Genomic DNA, 23,675 nt, shown 5'->3' with positions numbered 1-23,675 from the left:
TTGGCCTAGGCTCCTATGAGAGATAACATGGCGGCATTTGAAGTGGGGACTCAGATGACAGAAAGCCATTTCTGCAGTGCAGACCTTACCTCTCCATGTTCAAGCGGCACCAGCTTGGAATAGTACGAGGTGCAGATGACTTCGTTGTCGGCTCTATAAGTGGGAGGTCCCCGCCGTGGAGTTATTTTGTAGCGTGTCAAACACTCTGTATCGCTGACTGCATAGTACTGCCAGGGTTTGAACTTGACACCATCCACAGAGCGCTCCAAAATCCAGTTTCCAGGCCGAGGGGCATTGGCAGCTTTAATGATGACGTACGCAACTTGAAAGACCTGAAATCGAGGAGGTCTCAATCCAGAATTAATAAGTCAAGCACAAAATGACAGTTGTTGCAGGAGCTCACTTGTGCGTAAAAGAGCCTGATTCATAGGCACAGAATGTAGAATTCTGGTTGCCAGGGGCTGGAGGGAGGATGGTGGATGAATGTTGGGTACAAAACTTCAGATGCACAGGATGGACAAAGTGTGCTGGTCCGATGTCTAACAGTATTTCCATGGTAACAGTCCTGTACCCTGAATTTACTAAACAGAGAAACTTTCTGTGCTCTGACCATACACACAAAGACAGCAAACTCTTACAGATACAACAAGTCCCATGCTGCACACATTAAATACACAAAATTTTAAGACAGAGTCAGAAGCAAATACTGGAAGCCCAGAGTGATGATTGTCTGGGCCTCTCTAAGCTTCTGAGTACGAGTGTTCACACCTGACAGTCAGAGACCTGTGCTCCTGGCGGTACTGTTTTCAAAATGAACCACAACAAAGCACATCCTTCACTCTTCTTATCTCTGCCACTGTTAGCATCGCTCTGGGGTGGCTCTGCTGTTTCCAAGGTCTTGCTCTGTTTCGAGCTGACTATTGCAGTGTTACTTTGCCTTAGCGGGGATGTGAACTATTTTTCACACAGTGAATCGGAGATAACATGGAGAAAGGGAGCTCCTCACAGCTTACTAGAATGGCTAAAATCCAAAACATAGACCATACTAGAAAGGCTGGCAAAGATACGGAGCAGCAAGAACACATGAGAAACAAAGCCAGTACCACGGCTTCACACAAAACTGTAAGTACTCTCTGTATGAACCAATAACCACTCTGTTTAGTAATTATTAATTAGATAAAAACTTGCACAGAGATGATTGCAACTATTCCATTTATAACCAGCCAAGCTAGGAAGCAGTAAAAAGTGCTGTTTAATTAGAAAGTAAATGATGCACAAACATGCCAGTCAGTGGTTGCAAAAAGACAGGAAGGGGAGTTACATGCACACTGCTAACTGAAAGAGGGCATTCTGGAGAAGCAGCATGCTGCAGGATTCCAACTCAATGACTTTCTGGAAAAGGCAAAACTATGGAAGTATTTCAAAACAAAACAAAACAACCAGAGGCTGTCAGAGACTTGGGGGAGAGGGACCATAAGCATAAGGGACCATGGGAGATGAAATGATCTTATACTGGCCACAATTCTGGACACATATCATCATACAGTGATCAAAATATGCAGAGCACACACAACTTAGAAGGGAAAATTATAGGCTTGGTTAATAAAACGTGAGTGGATGAACACAGGGCCACTGGCTGTACAAATGCCCCACACTGACTCAAGATGTTGACAAGAGGAAGAGCTCAGTGTGATGGAATGAAGAAGATGAGCTCTCCATTCACAACACTGCAGAGCCTAAAACTGTGAAAGTTACTAATTAAACAACAATGGCATCAGCCCGGGAAGACGAAGACAGGAGGACAGTGGATGAGGTGTGAAGGAAAGAGCTAAACGAAGCTCAGGTTTGAACAGGACATTCGATCTCTAGCCCCAGACCAGCACTAAGGAGGCATCATCTCTCCCACAGCCTAGCACCACCCACAGCATTTCCAGACACATGCCAAAAGTGCCTGTTTTCCTGGTGATTCAAAATCTGCCACGAATTCTGTGGTAGAGTTAGTGAGAAGATGCTAGAGCACACTGTTACACTAAGTGATGTTCTCTAAGATCACTTCTAGAGACCCAAATCTTTGTGTGTCCGAGTATGTGCACATGCGTGTGTGCATCTGTATATGTGCACATGAATGTGCTCACTCATGTTTGTGCATGTGTGTGTATGTATATGTGTGTGCATGTGTCCATGTTTGGATGTTGATGTCACTGGACAGGGAGATGCCCCACCATCATCATCACCTAGTACCTCTATTTGCAAGGTCTGAGTATGTGTGTGCACACGAGAAGTTGTCATGGGTCCACATGTTCACTGTCTCCACTCTTGTGGCGAATAATAAATCAAAACCCAGCTGCACAGTGCTCAGTGATGAGCAAAGAGGGAACAGGCTCCTCCATCTTCATGTATCGACCATCTTGCTTCTGGCCTTTTTGGTTTTTGAGATGCCATGACTGCCTGACCTTACAGTGGGACGTACCACAGGAACACGGAGAGCAGTGTGAGGCATCGGTGGCCTCCACAGGCTAAACTCTGCCAGGGAACACTTCATGTGTGAACAGTTGTTGGTAATAAGAAGGCAGTACTGTCATTCCCCAGACTCCTTAAAAACAGTAAGGCACACATTTGTCATGTGATGTTTCCCTGATAGAAGGGTTCTTATCAGTCTGTGGGTGAGCAGTTGCCCTTACTTTCCCAGTTTCACACTTGAAAATAAGATGAACCAACTGGCTTACCACAAGCCTGTTAAGAGCGCTCGACAATCATCTCATGTAATCCTGAACTATCCCTGCCTGGTTTATATATTTGGAAACTGTCTTTGCAGGTTTCCACATGAATCCAGGCACCCTCCTTCCAAGTCCTCAGCTAGGGCTTACACAGACTTCAGGGAGCAAGCCCTGACCCCTAATCACCACCCTAGTGATGAGCTCTCGTGTGGTAATGAGGGCTGCGGCAGCAGCAACAACAAGGAACCTCCACATCTACATAGAAACCAGCTTTATATCTCAGGACGCAGAGCAGCGTCTTGGTACATCTGCATCAGGAAGAGTGAGATAAGCAGGGGAAAGGATTTGGGGGTAGGGACACACAAAAGCAACTAATAAATGTTAATTTGAGTGATAAAGTTGATTAGAATGAGCTTGTAGAACCTCACAGTTGCATTCCTGGGATGATAGGAATGGCTGTTTCCTGTACTTCAGTGAGCGAACGAGGGCACAGGAAGGGTTTGCAACCTTCTTAGGAATCTCATAAGCACCAAGTTCTACACATTAAGAAGTGATCCGGGCAGTCTGTGCCATGACAGTTTCTACAGATGTAAAGGGTGAAAGGCATTTGAGATGGCTGCTGAGTACCAACCCAGTTTTTCCAGTTCTTCCCACCAACTAGCAGCATTTACGGGAATACCAAGTTCTTGTGCCTTACCATGCCCTTGGCCAGCTTTTATACAGACAGCTGAGCTGTGTGTGGAATGCAAGGCCAGAGAGAAGGACAACTGCTCACCCACAGACTGATAAGAACCCTTCTATCGGGGAAACAGGCCATTGTTCTCACAATCTCCCAATCGTCCTCAAGGTCCCCAAACCAGAGACCCAGGAAGCAAAAACTGAAAAAAGCAATGCAGGCTGTAACTGATCAAAAGGGAAAGGATGCCAAGGAGACACTAAACACAACGTTCTTGTCCATTGTTGCCTCCATAGTTCTCACGCTCTCCAGAACGGGAGCCAGAAAAGAAACCAAAACTGGACCCCACTCTAAGTCAGATAAGGAGGAAAGGGATGCTGCAAGGAGTCTAAATATAAACTTTCCCCGCTGAAGCCAGCTGGGGCTGACCTAGGCACTCCCTCCCCAGATTTCCTGTTTTAGAGTCCTGACCTCTCACCCCTTACTTCTGGATGCGAGTGCATTTGGAGATAAGGCCTTTGAAATGAGGTGGCTGACTCAGTATGACCCTGTGTCCTGTGAGAAGAATGGAGAGACTCGGGAGGTAGCTCCGTGAGGTGCTTGCCGCGCAGGCACCACGATCTAAGTTCAATCCCCAGAACTTACGTTAATAACAAATGAGGTAGGCATGAACTGTAATCATAGCTTCACTCTGAAGAGGCAGAGGTAGAGGCCGGCAGATCTCCAGGCTTCCAAGGCAGCTAGCTAGCTTAGCCAGTTTACTGAATGACTGGTGAGGTGGGCTAAGACGGCTGGTCAGTTGGCAGAGTGTGCGTGGTCTTTGAAGTATGAGGAACTGAGTCTGATTTTTAGGTCTCACATTTTAAAAGCTGGGTACCACAGCATGTCCTTGTAATTCAGGCTCTGGAGAGCTTGGAAGTGTGTGAAAACATGTGGCTTACTGGCCAGCCAACCCAGCTTACTCTATGTGCCCAGGAAAATGGAAGATCGCATATCAAAAAAACTACAGTGGTGACTCCTGAGGGAATGACGGACGCCCCAGATCACCCTTTGGTCTCCTCAGTGTACACATGTACGTACAGGCATGTGTGCATGTACTCACATGCACAAAACAAATTGAAAAACTCAAAGATGACTGAGCTGGATAAATAGCAAGTAAGGCTCCGGCCTCCACATGTACAGGCATGCAAATGTGCATGCACCCATTCGCACACGTGTACCTGCACATACATCATATGCACACATGGCAAATGAAGAACTTAGGACAGACACACCTGGGGGGAATACCATGTGAAGACAGTCACCTGCAAGCCAGTGAGGAATCTGTTCCTCTCCTTTCAGTTGCCCAACTTGTGGTATCTGTTCCAGCAGCCCAGACTGACTGACAACGCCCTCATTCACCAATTCTAGTTGATGGGCAGGTCTTCCAATAAAGAAACAGATTCTTCTGACATATAAAATCTTAAGCCTTCATCCAAACAAACTCCACAAGGCTTCCGCTGCCCGTTTTTTAAAACATGCTTGAGACTAAACTGTCTTCTCTCAACATAAGCCTGGTTTCACACAAACTGTTGACGGAGGCATTTTCCTCAGACTCTGAGTCATTCCCATCCTGCCAGAACAGCAGCTGATCCAGCCATTTTCAGGTCCACTTCTTGACAGCTTTCCACTCGTTAATGATCGCCGGAATGCATATGAACAATGTCACATAATAGCGTAGCCACACATCAGACGCTGCCTTTCCACAGAATCCAGACAGGAGTTCTGCTGTGAGCCTCAGTCTTAGTTAACAGGGCAAACCTATCTGAAACACAGGTGTCGGAGAGTACAGATAACCCCGTTCCAGGGAATGATGTTTGTGTTCACCCCCACTGATGTTCTCTGTGCTCTCCCGGAATCCACGGGACTGATGACACGTGTCAGTGTCTGGGAATTCCCCATGGAAGGATCTACCCATCCTTCTGACAGTGACTGAAAATGGAAGCTGTATTTCTGACATTCTCAGGGTAAACAAACTTCTCACAGACAAAAGGATCTAGGTTAATAGTTAAGCACATTTCATAAGTCATCATATTTGATCCCCAAGGAAGCAACAAGTTTGTACTTTATAAGCTTTGTTGCTTCTGAAACAGTCAGATAATGAAATTTATAATCACCATTGGGGGTGGTGGTGTCACATCTTACTCAAGAATGAAGGAGCAGTTGTCTGAGAGAAGTCTCGTCTATCACTCAAGGCCCTGGCACAGCAGTAAGAGGCCACAAGCCAGAACGTGGCCACTGGGAAGCTCAGGATCTTGCCTAGGAGGCGTGCCTGCAATACTACTGCTTCTAGAGAACTTCTTCTCTAGGAGTAACTCCTGCGAAGGGGGTTGGCTGTGTGTCTCATGGTAAGCCTCTCACTGAAGTCCAGCCCACACAGTTAAGGACGAAAAGAGATAGCCGCAGAAACAAGAACTTTGGATTTGCTTCTCTTTCCCTTTGACACTGACATTAACACGTGAGATGATCAGGTCAAAGTCGAGTGGCTTCTCCCCTCTCTTTTTTCCTGTCTGCCTTTTCTTTTCAGGGGGAGAGGGTTGGCTGCCTGTGGTAACAAACTCAGACCACACAGGTTTCTGACCCTAACACTCTTAAAAATATCTCAGAACATCAGGGAGCATGCACTTTGATCCATGCTGAGATATATAAATGCCCAAGACTCTAGCCAGCAAGAGGGCTCAGAGATAGTGAAGAGGGCTCAAAGGAAAGAAAGAGTCAGCTCTAATCAGTAATCTGAAGATGGGAAAGGAATTCTAAAGATGTCTGTCACGTCTGTCGGAGGAAGACCTGCTTTCTGTCAGCTGGCAAGGCTGTTTCAAAGAGCCCAGCAGGAAGCTGCCCCATCCTCCCAGAGTCCCCCTCCATCTGGAGGGTGACTAACAGAGTTTGTTATTTCAAAACAAAAATGTTGAACCACTTTCTCTGACAAGATAAAACTGGAAAGTAGGGTGCTCTCCATTCCTAGTCTGTGTGTTCTGGAACCTTCGTGTTACCAGATGTACTTTCTGGGGCTCTTCCCTTTCCTCCTCTCTTTGAACCCTTGGGAAGAGAGCCTGGGGACCCTGAGGGTGAGATGAATCTGGTTGTGGCATGCAGGGACAGGCCAGTCCAGACCCGTTGGTACAGAAGTACCATTCTTGTTCCCAGCCGGATCTGCCCGGGTTCCACTTATACATCTTCACCTCTGAACATAGAATAGGCTTTCCCTTGATAATGAAGCTCCCATTTTGTTCTTGTCAATGCAGAGGAGGCAATGTAGAGTGTCTGCTTCAATGTTTCAGGGGCGAAGAGATGCAAAAGTGGAGGCTGTGGCTTAGCTGGATGCTTTCCAGGATTGGCATCCCCTCCTAGCTCACAGTTGAGGGGACACAGGTGCCTCTGTAGCTCTGACCTGTGACTGGGGCTGAATGTTCTGAGAATAACCTGCACCTTTCAATACAGGCACTTGGGAGCTGCAGGACATTGAGTACTCTCTTCCCTAGATCACAAACAGATAAGAGGGAGAGCTAGGCAGTGAAATACCCTACAACGACACATGAACTGAGCTGAGGTGACACACCAGAACAACTTTATGTTTAAGCGTCATTTGACAATCAGAGATTAAGTATCTGCTGTGTTAGAGGGAGTGTCGTGGGTCCTGCAACTGCAGCAGCAGCAGACAAGTCTGTAGACAAGCAGTCTGTAGACAAGGCTGCCTGCATCACTGGGAGAAAGAGAGACCAGAAGGGTATTTGGAGGTAGCAGGGGAGGTCTATTGAGTTTGGAGAGGTGTGATAGTCTAAGAAGTTCCATCCAAATGTGAGTTTGAAAAGAAAAAGTGCATGTTTAGAGAGCAGGTCAAAGAGACAAAGGGAGGACAGCTCACAGGGTCATAGCATGGAATACAGACACTGCAAGTCATCCAGGGAGCCCGAGTCCAGAGAGCCAGAGGGAGACCAGGACAGCTCACAGGGCCATAGCATGGAATACAGACACTGCAAGCAGTCCAGGGAGCCTGAGTCCAGAGAGCCAGAGGGAGACCAGGACAGCTCACAGGGCCATAGCATGGAATACAGACACTGCAAGTCATCCAGGGAGCCCGAGTCCAGAGAGCCAGAGGGAGACCAGGACAGCTCACAGGGCCATAGCATGGAATACAGACACAGCAAGCAGTCCAGGGAGCCCGAGTCCAGAGAGCCAGAGGGAGACCAGGACAGCTCACAGGGCCATAGCATGGAATACAGACACTGCAAGTCATCCAGGGAGCCTGAGTCCAGAGAGCCAGAGGGAGACCAGGACAGCTCACAGGGCCATAGCGTGGAATACAGACACAGCAAGCAGTCCAGGGAGCCCGAGTCCAGAGAACCAGAGGGAGACCAGAAAAAGGATGGGTTCCGGCAACCTATGGCCATTTTCTTAGACCACTGAGAATCATAAAGCAGAGCAGGACAGGGCCAGCAGCAATGAAGGATCTTGGGACTGAACTCTGGTGCTTGGGATTCATGAGAGTGGGTGGTAGTGACTTCAAGAAGGTCAAAAGAGCAGAGCAGAGCAGAGACACCAGCAAGATTTCCCTGAAAAGTCTAAACATGAATGAGAAAGAACCAGAGGGCAACGGAGGGCTTTCCAACTCCAAACTACCGGTCTACAAGAAGAGGACTCTTGCTTCCACTCTGCCTCCTGTCTCAGTGCAGGGAATCTAGGCTGAAAACTTGAGTCCTTTGCACAGTATCCCTTGTCTGCACATTGACTTGGTGCTGGCCTGGCAGATATAGTAATGATGAAAGGCTTGGGGCCTCATTCCTCCTCCACACCCCTCTCCAAAACACAGCATCATGAAACAAATGGCCCCCTCATTAAACTTCACAAACCCAACAGGGGCACTGTCTACAAGAGCTGGGAAAAGCTCTACTGAACCAACTCCACAAAACACTGCCTTGAAAGTTACACATTTACCACTCCTAAGAAGGGTAATGGTATGTTGGTATGTTTTCTTTCCTTTGGTCACTGACTGAATCATTAACAGTTTTGCACCAGAATGATCAGAGAGCTCCTTTTTTTGTTTCTTTGTGCAAGCGAGATCTCGCTCTGGACATGCACTCTTCACCTGAATTCCATGTGAAGATTCTTCTTTTGTTCTTGAGATGTCTTACCACACTGAACATCTCAACGTGGCCAGACATTGAGCTGACAAATCAGTACATTTAAAGCTCATCAAAAATATCATACACATATGAAGAGCATTCAATATGCATGAAATATTTTGGTTATTTAAAAAGGATGGTGGAAATATAAAACCGTGAGCTACTATGAAAAGTGTTCCTTTTAAAAACAATAAAATCCCACGACAGAATTACCATATGGCCCAACAATTCCAATATGGTACGTGCCTGGAAGAGAATGGATGCATTCAAAAAGTTATTTATTCACCAATGCTTAAAGCAACATTATTCAGAATAGTCAAACTGGAAACCCAAATGTCCATCCATGGATGACTGGTTAGACAAAGTTTTGGAAATACCTTCAAAAGGAATAAATTTTGATACCATCTGCAACATGGGTAATCCTGGAAGTCTTTACACTAAGGGAAGTACCCCAGACACTGAATTGTAAAAATAGCATCGCCCTATTTCTAAGATGCCTGGAGTTGTCAGATTCGTAGAAAGAACTGTTGTCACGGCTGGAGAGACGGCTGGGTCGTGCTCTGGCGGAGGACATGAACTGTATTCCCAGGATTCATGTCACAGTGGCACTCACCAATGACAGTGGCTCAGGGAAGTCCAATACCTCTGGGCTCCATGAGCATCCAGACCAACATGCATATGTCCACCTCACACCTACATACGCATAAATCAAGATAAGATAATTGTTGAAAAAAAAAAAGAATAGCTGTTATTATGGCTAAGACTGTGAGATAAAAGTAGAGTTAGCATTTGATAAGTCAAGAAGATAAAGAGGATCTTGGGTCCGGGTGGGAATAACTGCATGACAAACTCGTATGCTAAATGCCTCCGGAACTCTACACTTTAAATGTTTAAAGTGGTAAACTTTACATTCTGTATATTTTACAAGAAAAAACAAACTTTTAAAAACAATAAAGAAAATATGGAGAGCCGAATCTGAGTGCGGTGTAAAGATGCAGCTTTCCACAGAAGACGGAGAAGCAAGCATTGGAATGAGTGGGGTGTGGTGTTTCAGGCAGGGGCCATCTACAGAAGCCAATAAGCCACTAAGCTGGAAATCCAGAGGACAGTGCAGAGGGTGTCTGAAATATTTTCCTTTTTTGTGACACTATTTAATTAGATTCTGACTAAGCTCTGGCAAGTGAAGCCGCATTAGCAAGACTAACCTCAGCCCAGAGCTGCTAGAGCTTCCCAGGGTCCCACAGATGGTCTGAGCAAAGCCCCATCGGTCAGGAGAACACTCGCTCCCAGAGGTCGCACCGAGTTGTAGTGATCCCGAAAGCCTGGGTCTCAATAGAGCCCTGCTTGATGGTCAATGGTCACTGACTCTGCTTCTACATACTTCCCTCAGAGGAGGAACAAAGGTGTCTAACTTTGATCCCATGGTAAGAAAGAGTGAAGAAGACAGAGAAAGTTAAATCTAAGGACAGGCAATTTTTTTTAACCTTAACACCGTAGGCAAGAAACATTAAGACTATTGAAAACATACTAGGTCAGTCACATTTAAAGAACCATAATGAAAAAGCCCACATTTGACACAGCACTATGGTTCTGAGGCTCTATGGAAATGCTTTATAGGTCTGTCCAATGTTTCTACCAATCTAAAGCCTAAGAGTCTATTAAAAAAAAATAAAGCAAGTGAAACTATAATAAACATGCTCTGGTAAGTATGAACCCTAAGAAGCTTGGGCCACCATGGTTGGTGGTTGAATCTGGAAAGTGATCTCACGGCCTCCTGAGCGTTCCCAGGACATCTCAGTTTGTACAGCTGTGCCATCCAGCTAATCATTTGCAGTTCTAAAACTTGATCTCAGGGTTTCCCAGGCTTCGTTCCACACCTTGGCAAGGCTGAAGAGGAGGCTACACTGAGGCACTGTTCTCTGAGTACAACCATGCACACTGAAGACACTCTCTGTGAAGTGAATCATCGGGGGATTCCTGAGAACACCAGCGTGTGCTCGCATACCCCTGCATGGTGTCGCCCGCTACACTCACTCCTAGGGCTCAGCCGATGGTTCCTAGGTTTCTTATCTGCCGTGTTACTCTATAGAGTAGTGTAGGGAACTGTGGCATGATGCATTTATGAATCTAAACATAACCAGGCATAGATAGGCAACGGTTTAACACAGAATACGGGGCATTGTGGAGAGGGGGAGGTGTTCAGGTCCATTATAATCTTATGGAAATGCTTTCATGTATGAGAACCATCCCTACATAAACAGCGTTAGTGATGCTACATGACATTGTGCATGTAGAGATTTCACAGGGACCCCAGCACTAAGGAAATGTACTTCCACCACCAGCCTGCCCAGTCCCTAGTGAGTCTGCCTCTGTGGTCACCATCTTATGAGAACTAAGGTTTATAGCTGGATCACTTTGGTCACTCCATCTCCCCAAAGGCAGTGCATTCTCAGTGATTAGGGGTTTAAAATATAAAATTCAATTTAATGTTTTCTACAATATAGCCCTAAGGTAATAAATCCTGATGAGGGTCTCTCCACAGTCTGCTGTGTTATTCACAGCATGCATTGAATGTGATTTCCATGTTAGGAGCCTCAACTGGCTAAGAAGGCACTTAACCAAATACACAGCGGGGATGTGATGCATGGGGTATCCCGTCGCTTTCCCCACGTGCTGGAGTTCTCCGATAACTTCTCAAAATTCTGACACAGCTAAACACCTGTTTTCTCTATTGTTAGAAAGAGACTTGGAAATCCAGACAATCTTGGGCACCAATACCCAAACACTGAAAAACCCCACAGCCAGGTGACAAAGCAGTTTGACAGCCCTGATGGAGATTAATGATCAGAACATAATTTATGCACGAGAAGATAATTAAAAAGACCAAACATTGTATTTGGCCCAGTGCACCTAGATATATATCCAATATAATGACATAAGATAAAGCCACATTATTGATTACTTAATTCTCCAATATTCAGGAAGGAAAGAATGAGGGAGGAGGGAAGAAGCAAGGAGGAGGGAGGAGGAGCAAGGCCCTTTTAATCATGATGCTAGGGAGTTGTGAGGAACACGCGCAGTCAGCGCGAACAGGTAAAATGAACAATAGTTTTGGAAGAAAAACAAAATCCAAAGTAATAAAGATTGCAATTGAGGGCTGGAAGGTAGCTCAGTGGTGTAGCACATGAAGGCCCCTGAGCTCCAATCCTTGGTACTGAAGACTACAATGAGAGAGTAATCAACATCAGGACCACAAAGACATCCATGTATGACTTCTAATGGAAACACATTAAACAAAGCATTATGAGCCTATAGAATAAAATATTGTTCAGTCTTTAAACACTATTACAGGAATGTAGTTTATGCCCATAAAGATAAAACCAGTGCTGCCTAGTCTTGGCACAACCAACAATGACCATGCATACAAGAGACAGCCTTCAAGTTCTCAGCTGTAAGGCACCGGGACCTCTAGAAGAAGAGCTAAGCTTCTCTCTGCGGCAGCCATCTTCTGAGCCACGGTTTGCTAATGTGTCCTGCAGAGAAATGCATTCCTATCTTTGGTTAATTCCACTCCTTGAAAAAGCAAAAAAAAAACCATACACCTAGAAAAAGACTTTTACAAGAACACCCACAGATGCTTTTACACAATGGACAGAAGCCGGGAACACCCCTGACCAGGAAAAGAATAAACAAAGGCCGGTGCGCTCATAAAATTGCTCATAACGATGCTCGGAAGAAAGGAACAAACCAGCATAGGGTGCTCAGAGGAAGAAGCCAGATGCAGGGTGTGACCCCATTGCTCGGAAGTTATATGTCATCCTGTGGCCTCATGGAAGAGAGAAAAAAAAAAACAGAGAGACAGTTTGTCTGGCTGGTGAAGGAAGAGGATGAGGCCAAAAGGCAACAGCCTGGGAAGGGGAAGCTCTCTCTGGAGGGATGCGTTGAGGACAGTCACAGTTGATAAGTGCACGGCTCGGTCTTGCCTCTTGTCTGCCAAATGTCATCCCACTGTATTCTCGGGGTCTATGGGATCCACTGTCTGCAGCTGACAGCATGCCCTCTACATCTGAGCACAGAACTCTGGTGTTTAAAGACTCTGGTTGGGTGGTGGTGGCGCACACCTTTAATTCCAGCATTTGAGAGGCAGAGGCGGGCAGATTTCTGAGTTAAAGACTCTGGTCTCCATGCTGAGGACAGGAGCTAACTACTAGGCTCCCTGCAGTGCCATGGAGCTGCAGTGGCTCCTGCACACACCACTGAACATCCCACATCGGCATCTTACTTCTGTTCTTGTCAGGCTTTGATGGTGGCACCTGAACACGTGCAGGCATTTCCTTATCTCCAGCAAGGCGGTTTAGCTGGTGAGGTATTCCACGGGAGCTAGTACTGATCTCGAGTTTACACAAGGATATCATCAATACATATGTGATACACCTTATAAGGGACTGGAGTTTGGGGTTAGTATCCTGATACTTGGGAGATAATTTGGTCGTGAGATCAATATCCCTTGGAGAATGTGTGTTGGCTGCAGAGCCGCATGGGCAGGAAAATGAGATAAACTAGCTAGGATAGGATGTGCTATCTTGGCTCACACATGCTTCACTTTCTCTGCTGCAAGCCTTCCCTGAGCTTCTGTCCTGTTTCCTGCACTGCCTTCCTCATTTCCTCCTTCCTTCCTTCACTGAGTCCTTCTGTGAGATTCCCCCGAGCCCCTTCCAGCATGTTCTGTTTGCATCTGCAGCACTACCGAGCAGAAGATAACTGCTGCCCTCCTCCTACAACGCTAGAGGACAAGCCCCAGGAGGGACCAGCTCTTTCTCCACGCTGACGGTAAAGGAGACATTGCTATATTGGTTAATATAGATAAGGAACTACTTTTCCTATGCTGAGGGTTTTGTGTGGATACAGTAATTGTCTTATGTGTCACCAAGTCCTGAGACTGCAGAACCCACAGAACAACAACTCCATGAAGAACAGCAACTCCAATGTGCACAGTAGGAGCAAATATTAACGAAGAGTGGTTCAGGAGGTAAGCGCTTGTTAAAATTGCAGGTGATTGCTGGGTGGTGGTGGCGGCGGCGGCCTTTAATCCCAGCACTTGGGAGGCAGAGGCAGGCGGATTTCTGAGTTCGAGGCCAGCCTGGTCTACAGAGTGAGTTCCAGGACAGCCAGGACTACATAGAGAAACCCTGTCTCGAAAAACCAAAACTAAAACAACAACAACAAAAAAAATGCAGGTGATTAGGAAAAAGAATCCATTCCCCATTTCTTCCACATATGTGGGTTGTGCGGGTTGTGCGGGTTGTGTGTGTGTGTGTGTGTGTGTGTGTGTGTGTGAATGATGAGGCCAGTGGTGTGTGTGTATCTTTGTGTATATGTGGGTATGTGCTCATGTGTGTGCCTATCAATGCCAGGCCTGTGGTTGCCATTGTCCCCAAACACTGACTGAGAGCATCGTCTCTCAGTCGAGCCAGAGCCCACTGATGTACTGTCCCTGCTAGACAGCTTGCTCTGGGCATCCCTGGTCTCTGCTTTCCCAGGTTGGAATGACGGGCAGGTTGCCATGCCCCACTGAGATTTATATGGAGTTGGGGAGAACTCCTGAGCCATCTCCCCAGTCCTCCTAAACGTTTGTCTTACAGTTTGTTTAACGTTCCTGTCTACATCAGAATGAAGCGTTTCTGTGCCGTGACCCACTGCAAGCACAAAGCATGCCCTACATCCTCAGCATTAGGGAGGCAGAGGCAGGTGGTTCTCTGTAAGTTGCAGGCCAGCCTGCTCTATACAACGTGATCTACCTCACATAGGGCTACACAGTGAGACCCTGTACCGAAGTGGGTTAGGAGGGAAAGCTGGAATGGATTCCAAACTGTAAAGCATGTCTCAAAAATTTCATCAGAAATTTCAATCTTTGTTTATCCCTAGTGTAACAGGAAAAAAAAGAAGGATTTTCCCCCCTTTGGCGCACTTCCCTTTCTGTCCACAAATGCACAAGCAGCTTTATTTTGATGCCAAACAGTTGGGAATGGGAAAAGCATATTGTGAAAGAATCTTGCCAAACCATCCTCATTCAGTTTCCCAGAATTCCCAGGTCCCAGCCAGAAAACTGACGTTGAGACAGATAAAATGCCCAAGGCTCTGCTGCTCACAACCCAAAAGGGAGAACAGGAGTGTTTGCCGAACTCCCTGAGCAACAATGTAGTCATCCCTGATGGGTATACCACAGCTACCAATGCCGATTTCTCACACATCATTGGGGAACTGGAAGAGTCGCCATGTGTGGGAAGTAAAGCAAGAGGGTAGGCAGGCTAACTAACATTGAGCCATGTGGAGATTAGAAGAGACTACAGCAAGAGAGATATCGCCATGGGAGCAGCAGGAGCAGGGTGGGTTACTTCTAAGCCATCAAGAGGAGCTAAGGATGTCTTGTATCTGTTTTGCCAAACAAATGTCAGACAAATGTTATATCTAAAACTGGACAGGTCGGTAGGAACATGCACACAACATCAAATTGACCTATGGCAGTGTGTGGTAACAAAGGCTTCTGTGGCATAGCATTCAAAGGATAAGCCTTCCACCTCCCTGCAGAAATCTCTTTTTAATGCACAGGCCAAGACCCATTGGTCATAAAGGCCCAGTTTACAGGTAAGATCTACAAGTTGTTCAGGGTGTCTTAGGGATGCAGTTTGTTTTCTTACGGACCTTCTCAGAGTGCTTAGTACAGTGTGTGTGTGTGTGTGTGTGTGTGTGTGTGTGTGTGTGTGCATGTGTGTGTATATGTGTATGTCTGTGGTGTGGTTTATGTATGTGTGATGTGTGTGTGTGTGTGGTGTCTATGAGTGTGTATGTGGTATAATATGTGTGTGTGTTGTATGTAGTGTGGTATGTGTATATGTATGTGTGTGTGTGTGTGTGTGTGTGGTGTGTATGGTGAGCTGTATGTGTTTGTGTGGTGTGAGTGTGTGTGGTGTGGTGTGGTATATGTGTCTGTGTGTGTGCTGTGATATGTGTGTGTGTGGTGTGTGTAATGTGTGTGGTATGCTATATGTGTTTGTGGGGTGTGAGGTGTGTGTGTGTGTGTGTGTGTGTGTGTGTACCAACAGCAAAACCCACCCAATTATTGCCAATTCATCCAAGATTCAAGGGAACAAAACACAATGGACATCCACACTAATGAGACTTTGCAACTCCCCCCAAGCCAGCGACTCCAGTCTAAGGGCTTGCATACAACAAAGGTTCTTGTGTGATCCCATTCCCAGAACTAAGTGGCACTTCCTAATTAAACCTACACAAAAAGTAAGGCGCTCCTCTCTTGGTGCCACAGGGAACATTTCCTTTCTCACAAAACAGATTTTATCTTTAAAAGAATTTTTTTTTTGTACTTGCAGATCTGACCCTCCTGGTGAAAACCTTTGAGCAGGCTTTAAACATTCTTTTGAAGGAAATACAAAGCACCAGTCCAATTTATATTCTCCACACTATGGGGTAAAGAGCACCCAGGTCTATCAGCCACTTCGAAAACACCGAAGCGTGCTCTCAGACCTGCAGGGATGTGGACCCCAGTGGGCTCCACGGCAGGGCAGCAGAAGAAGCAGAGAGGGGTCAGAATCTTAGCTCAGCTCGCCAAAGTCAGAGAAAAAAAAGCCGCAAGGACCCTTGACAGCTGCCCCATCATAATGTCACAGCTTGAAGGCCAGCAGTGCTTGGAGGTCAGGTGAGAGAGTAGTATAGAAGGAGCTCAGACTTGGGGATTGTAGTATTTGCATGGGGAGCTACCAGCCCCTGTGCGAGCCTGTGACCCAGCTGCTCTATCCTGACATTTTCCTTCATAAAAAGGAAAGCACATCTTCATTCCAGGACCGTTGGACAACAGACGACAGGACAGCATTGAGAAAGAAAAGGCTCGTCAGTCTCTAGCTGACCCCCGTAAATTTCTGTACATTGGTCAGTAAATACTTCTTTTAAAGTGACCCTCAAAACTAAACAGGAACTGGTAAGTTAAGCTTCAAGAGATGGTTTCTATTCATTCATTCTTTCTTTGTCAGGGAATGAGGTTGATCTTTTTTGAGAGCTCGAGTTGTTATCCATAACATAACAACCCACACCACAGGTTTGGGAATTGTTATGCTCAGGGGTGGGGGGGAGGGGGTAACCATCAAAGAAGACCATGGATGAAGGTTCTAAAAGCTTTCATAGTGAGTTGCACTTACATTGTTCAAGTCAAGAGCAAATAAAACACTGGGATACAATTGTTTACACCCCGGAATCCCTGCCGGAGGAATGTGGGGCTGAAGGTGCCATACAATGACAGCATCCAGTCTCTGGAATTGCAAGAGTCCTGTCCTTGAGCAAGCCGAACAAACTCTCTCTCTTAGACTCTAGGCTCCATTTAATCATCTGTCACAGGCCATGGTGACTGACCCAGAATGGGGGCTTGGAAGGTGATTTATCAGAGTTCAGAGACACAACCCAGAGCAGAAGTGTGCACAGCACACACCCGAGGTGGAAAGTGACAGAAGTATGAGTACCGTTGGGGGGGGGGGTGACAGGTTATTAAATGCATAGAGATACAAGAACAGAAAGAATGTAAACCTGGGGCCATTTTATGGTACTATCAGTGGTTCTCTCAGAGTAAAGGAATGGTGTCTCTGCCTCCTCACACTGACCGGAATTGCCTGTTTATAACGAACCCACTTTATTTTTCAAGTCTGAGAAGTTATCACTGACTTATTAAGTTTGTTTTCTAAAAATTTGCATAATTACCTTTTTTTTTTTTTTAAGGATTGAGTATCCTCTTAGTAAGTCTAATTAGGTTACTTTAAGGTGTTGTTTAACATTTCCCTTGGTGGTACCTGAAGATCTGAGAAAGGGGGTGGGGGATGGTCTGGTTTATAAAGTGCCTGCCACACAAGCTTAAGGACCTGAGTTTGGTCCCCAGCACATACATAAATGAGCCAGGCTTGTTGGTGCATATATGTAACCTACTATACGGTGGCAGAGATGGGTGGATCCTATAGCTCACTAGCCAGCTAGCTGTGCCAATTAGAAAGTACCAGGTTCTTGAGAGTGGTCATCTCAACAAGGCAAGACAGAGAACATTTAAAGAGGACACTTGATATTAGCCTCTGGTGTCCACATGCTTGTGTACACACATGCCTGTGAACCAGCATGGACTCACACACATGTGCACATGCATGTGCACACACACAGTACACACACTCATGCACACAGTACACACAGAAAGAAGGGGCAGATAAAGAAACAGATTAAGGCTTGTAGATGTGAGGAATTCGTTGGGCAAGCCAGTGCTCCTCATGTTACCACAGTCTACTCCATAAAATGACTGCCTTGGGGCCACTCCCTATGCATCTCCACTATACCACACCGAAAACAATCAACAGCAAGGGAATATATTAAACAGTACTGTTTCCGGGGTCCCTCGGTCCTGCCTGATGAGCTCTCTCAGCTGAGATCCAAGGGCACCTAGTCCTAGGTATCGTAGAAGTCAGCTCGTGATTTGGCTAGGAGGATTCCAAAGTTTCTGTTTTCCTTCCAACGGGTTTGAGATCTGGCTGACCACCATGACAAGATGTGGTGGCAGGAGTCCACAGCCGCTTCTCTGTGCTTGCATCGATGCAGGGACACAGACCACCTGCTGAAGTAGGTGGATCTGGACCCTTAAAAGCAAGGCTAGCACATATGTCGACTCTCACTGGTTTTACAAATGGTTGAGCCAAAATCAGAGCTTCTTAAACATTAAGTCAGAGAAAGAAACGAGCAGGAGTTGCTCATACAAAGTCATAGGAGAGTAGATGCAGACATCACACCCAGCCTCTCTGCCCAGCCTGATCCTTCATGTCCTTCTGTAGAATCAAGCTGGAGAGTCCGCCTGACCTGCCCTAACTGGTCAGATCTAGTCTAGATCCTACATCAGGGCTCCTGCCTGCTCTGCAAACAAGCCCTAGGCTTCTTCTGTCAGGACCTATCTTCCCTGCCCCTCACCCACCCATAGTCCCCCTCCCCACACCCCACCTACATACCACAGACCCTGCCAGATCTACCATCACATTCTGGGCTTGGACCAGGTACACATGGGTGAAGAAATGGTACCATGGAGTACTATGTATCAGCTACCTCACAGCTGGACAAATGTGTTTAAGAAAACAAGACAAAATAAGGCATACATCAAAGTGCTGCGGACCATCTCCAGTGCGCCTGGCCCAACCTACCTGCCTTAGGTCCAGAGTGACAGTGACCCAGTGATACTCTCTCCCATTCTGAATACTGGGGCTCTGCCACCAGTTGTTGGTACCATCGATTGCATGTGATATCGGGTGGCGCTCTGTTAAAAGAAAACAAAGACAGCTCTCAACTTTGGATTTTCATTCTTATACTGCTAAACCCAGCACAGAGGAAGAGCAGCCACAGTGAGCAGGGTTGGAGGATTTTCAGCTGAAGTCTTCAGCTGCTTTAGAAAGTCTGAATTGCCATTGGTGGGCCTGGGGTAGAGCTCAACCACAGAAGACAGGCTAAGCAGTGCAAAGCCGAGTACCCACAAGAATGGGCTGTATAAAGTATATCATGAGTGCATTTGTATGAATAGAAAACTGTACTTGCCTCTAGGATTCGTACTGTTCCCATCACAGACCCGGCACTGGGCATGTCGAACAGGCCGGCCAGGCACGTGCTCCACGAGCTTGCAGAACATCTCAGGCCCCTTCTCTCCACAGGTAGCATTGGCGCTGATGTGGGCATTGGTGGCCAGGTTGAGAATGGCAGGGAACAAGCCTGAAAGTCAACGTCCAAAAGCCAAATGAGCCAAGCCAAACCGAGCTGCGTAGCCCATTTCACAGGCAGATCCAAAGAGGACTGAAAACCCAGGAGCTGAATGAAGGAACCTTCCATCAGGACTAGATACACGAGAAGCAAAAGTCTCACTGATGTGAGACAGGACACGTCTGTGAGAAAACCCAGAACACAAGAAGGAATTTTCTAGAGTAAATATGTTCCATATCTTTCTCAAAGTCTGGGCTTCTTAGGCACATGTGATAGTGGGAAAATATACAGAATGAATACACTAAGATTTGGGCATTTTACCACAGTTCCATTTTATCTGAAGTAACAAGAACAATTATTAATGGGTAACCTCAGCCAATGGTTGGGGTGGGTTATCCTTATGCCTTCAATTCATTTTGAAATGCATCAAAGCTTATCCTGGTTGATAGAGGGATGGGCCTTAACCACACCTGGAGAACCTGGATTCTCAGTGTATCCTTCTAGTTTCTGATTGCAATTTTCCTGTTAAAATGTTGAAACAATGTGTTTAAAAGCAAGTTATAAATTCACACACTGTCCAAGGAAATTTGCCCACCTGCCTCAAAGAAGGAGCCAGCTGCCTGATGTCTCTGGCAGGACTCGCAGGGTCTTCCCTGTAATTTTGTGTAATTTTCTTTTCTCCCTAAGGATGGCCTGTTTTCTTGTGTGACTAAAACTTCAGAACACAGAGATCCAAATTTTACAATTCTCCCCAACACAGATAATCTCTGCCTTTGTCCAGTCTCTTTCTTTGTCTTGATGATTTTTATCTCTAAGCAGCTGTGCACACTCGGAGCAGGTTCAAAGTATTCAGAAGCAGTTTTTGCACAGCCCTGAGACCAGGGTCCCCATTAGGGCTCTTCTGAGACTTAACTTTATCTTGATAAAGGGGGGCAATAGCAGCAAAGATGCTTCAAAGATCCAGAAATGACAGTGTGCACGAGGCGGAGGAGGAAGCCTGCAGGGAGGGGGCCTCGTAAACAGTCCTGAGAGAGATTAGCCTGCTGCGGAGCTTCTGACTCTACAGATTTTGATCTTCACGGATCACAGACTGGGATATGCTCCTTGTAAATAACTTAGTCAGGTCTAGGGAGGTGGCTCAGTGGCAGAGCATTTGCCTAGCACATCTGTAGCTGCCCCCCTACAACACACACACACAAACACACTCATACAAAAACACACACAAACACAAACACACACACAAAACACACACACACAAACACACACACAAACACACTTATACAAAAACACACACACAAACACACACACACAAAAACACACACACAAACACACACACACAAAAACACACACACAAAGACACACACACAAACACACTCACACAAAAACACACACACAAACACACACACAAAAACACATACACAAACACACACACACACACACACACACACACACACACACGCGCGCGCGCGCGCGCGCACACACACACTGGGTCAATATTATTTCCTTGCCTTTAATTTCTTAGATCTTTGAGTACTACCTAGTATTTATTTCCTATGGTGTTTTACAGTAAAGATTTAGGATTTTAAGTCATAAAACAAAAATGGTTCTCATGAGAGAGTTGCCAGGTTGCAAACATCTGTCCCAGCTGGGCCTGCTGGAAGAGGACAGCCAGTTGTTTGCTGCTGCTGTTTTTTAATGATGTGGCCCCTGGTAGGCTGACCACACCCCTGAGCAGGCACTAATCCTAAGACTAACTGGACAACACAGAGTAGACTTGGTAGGGAAAGAAGCACTCTTGAGGGTGGGTGAGAAAGAGTGGGAGGGGTGAGCGGGTGGTGAGAATGTTCAAAATACATTGCATGACATTTTCAAAGAATTAACAAAAATGTATTTTCATAGCTTAAGTCTTTCAGAGAGTCTTTGCACACAAATTAGGATTATCCAGCAGTTTGTTTATCATGGGATGCTCAAGTCAGCAGATCCAGAGCCTGAGAGTGGCTAAAAACGACACCTCACATAGCATGTTTTAATTCCACCTTATAGAATAAATATCATTCCCTGTTGTGTTTAGTCACATTTTGGAACACTCATGAGAGCCAGCATTAGAGACCGGAGGTAAAAATTTGAATAGGAATTTGATATTTGTTTATATGTATGTTTGAAGTTCTCTCCAGCCACTGAATCATCTTCAAGTCTGGTATTCAAGTATTCAAGAAATACTTCATTCAACCCAGGGCAACCGACCTTGTGAACATCAAGCGGATAGAGGAAGGGATAGGAAATCCACTCAGGCCTACTGAGAAGGCAAGGTCGGCTTTGCATAGGAGTATCCAAGGCAGATGTCAAGTGTACCACGTGCCTAATAAGTTAGGCTCTGCATTTCTTTTGGGAAAGCAATCTCCTTTAGTTATTTCTACTGCAATAGCAATCTCTTTTTCCTCTCATTCAGGACACATTGCAGAATAGGTTACATGCCTATGCATTTCATCAGCACCTAGAAACCTGGTTACAGCAAACCCTACGGAGCATGAAACACATGCGTCCCCACTTGTTGGCTGTTCCTGTTTCAGCTCCTTTCTTCACAGCCTGAGCATCCCTGGCCTCCTAGAAGGCCCTTCAAGGGCTGGGCTGCTGGAGTGCAAAGCCCCCTGACTAAGATTGGGTTAAAAACAATTGCTACCAACCTATAGACAAAAAACAATGTCACACAATTACCTTAGCTTTGTCCCAGACATTTCTAGTAGTTTAATAATTATTATTAGAAGCTTCTGAGTTCCTCCTTACACAGTGTTTTCACATCTTAACACATCTTCAAATGTTGACTGAGCTCATTACAGCTCATTCATTCATTTATTATGAGCTCATTCACTGAATCTTCTCAAACAATTCAGTCAGTCCTTCAGGCCCTAGAAGTAAGAGTGTGTGCAAGCACGCACATGTGTGTAAGTGTACATGTTCACGCAAGTGTGCACATGCATGCAAGTGTGTGTACATGTGTATTGTGCACAATAATATGTAATAAAAATCAATGTGATGATCCACAAAGAAGAGGATCTGAAATTCGTATTTAGAGGAACCTGGTAACAAGTTCGGATAACCTTTTCCTAGAATTAAACAAAAGATTGGGAATGTTTTATACAGCTGAATAATTAAATGGCTTAGACTGGCACAGAGCCCTTCTTTTTGGAAAACAAAGGCGACTTTCACAAAAGCCAAAGTCACTGATTCCAGATCTCAGAAAAATCTGAGAGAAGAATTCAAGTCCCCAAATTAAAGTCTGTGATTTTTTTAAGTATTCAGAACCACTTTTAATCTTCACTTATGAAGTGTTTCATCTCTCATTTGCCCGGGATGCGTCTACAAATTCACTGCAGAACCCAGAGTTAAGGAAGAAGGCTCCCAGCCATTCACACTGGGGTCCAAGACACTCCCTTGAAGACTTAGCAAGTAGTTTTATGGTGACCTGAGCATTTCCTATCAATCTGTCTGTCTATCCGTCCATCCATCCATCCATCCATCCATCCATCCATCCATCCATCCATCCATCCATCTATCCTTCCTTATCTTCGTCATATTCTGGCCACTGTTTTGTGTGTTTGACAAAACACAGCTGTTCGTTTTGGATCAATCGCCTTCATAAAGGCTTGTGTTTTCCTTCACTAGGGGGCGTGCTTCCCGCCTGTCCGGGTTGCAGTGGTTCATCTAAGTTTGTGAGCATTTGTTTCTGACAGCCCTGGAGCTGTGCCTTCAAAAGCTGGACAGTCAGCAGCAACCTTTTACATAGCTGTCTAAAGCAGACTTGGCTGTGCTGTCCGTCAGCCTTTTGGAGCCACAGGTATTTTTGCTCAGGATAGCTCAGCAGCAAGTGTGACTTCAATTACTGACAGGAAGTCCAATTGACCCCATCCCTATCATCTTTGCTAATGTACAAAATAGTGAAAAATGTATAAGAAAATGAAGGAGTAAGCGCTCTATAGAGTAAGAGAGTTTATCATTAAATAACAGGTATCTGAACATATTGTAATAATGTCTAACACAGGCTCAGTGTCCCAGGCAAGGTGTGTGTCTAGGAGCGATGATGGGGTGAAGTTTACACTGAAGATATTAATAGAAACACAGCCCCTGAATGTTCTCCAGGATAACCACAAACTGGTCAGAATTCATGCTAATTCAGTTATGTTTCTTCAAGAAAACAGTAGAGAAGCGCCGGTGTGATAAATGGAAGTGTGTTGAAAAGTTAAGCCTCTGCCCCAGCAACGTGTACCAGCCAGCTTCAGCATCCAATTCACAGCACTAAGGAAGGACTGACAAGGCCACAGGCCACACAGTCACAGTGAGCTGAAG

At 45.8% G+C, this 23,675-nt stretch overlaps 1 protein-coding gene and 1 long non-coding RNA gene across 3 annotated transcripts in view; one reads left to right on the top strand and one right to left on the bottom strand.

The window, feature by feature from the left end:
• Lama1 (laminin subunit alpha 1) overlaps positions 1-23,675 on the bottom strand; it is a 126,648-nt gene that overhangs the window by 85,906 nt on the left and 17,067 nt on the right. The window contains exons 2-4 of the mRNA XM_031368646.1: positions 19,173-19,343; positions 18,785-18,897; positions 90-332 (exon numbers count right to left, since the gene is read on the bottom strand). Of these exons, the coding sequence (XP_031224506.1) occupies positions 90-332; positions 18,785-18,897; positions 19,173-19,343 (527 nt within the window). The remainder of the gene's footprint in view (positions 1-89; positions 333-18,784; positions 18,898-19,172; positions 19,344-23,675) is intronic.
• LOC116088870 lies at positions 13,154-20,097 on the top strand. 2 transcript variants are annotated; one of them, XR_004118048.1, is made up of 3 exons: positions 13,154-13,584; positions 16,413-16,548; positions 19,286-20,097. It is a non-coding gene; the product is annotated as an uncharacterized LOC116088870 (long non-coding RNA). The 2 variants fall into 2 exon arrangements; XR_004118049.1 differs by lacking the exon at positions 16,413-16,548.

This window comes from Mastomys coucha, unplaced genomic scaffold (genome assembly GCF_008632895.1).
Source record: "Mastomys coucha isolate ucsf_1 unplaced genomic scaffold, UCSF_Mcou_1 pScaffold14, whole genome shotgun sequence".
NCBI lineage: Eukaryota > Metazoa > Chordata > Mammalia > Rodentia > Muridae > Mastomys > Mastomys coucha.
This window is presented reverse-complemented; position numbering and strand designations above follow the sequence as displayed.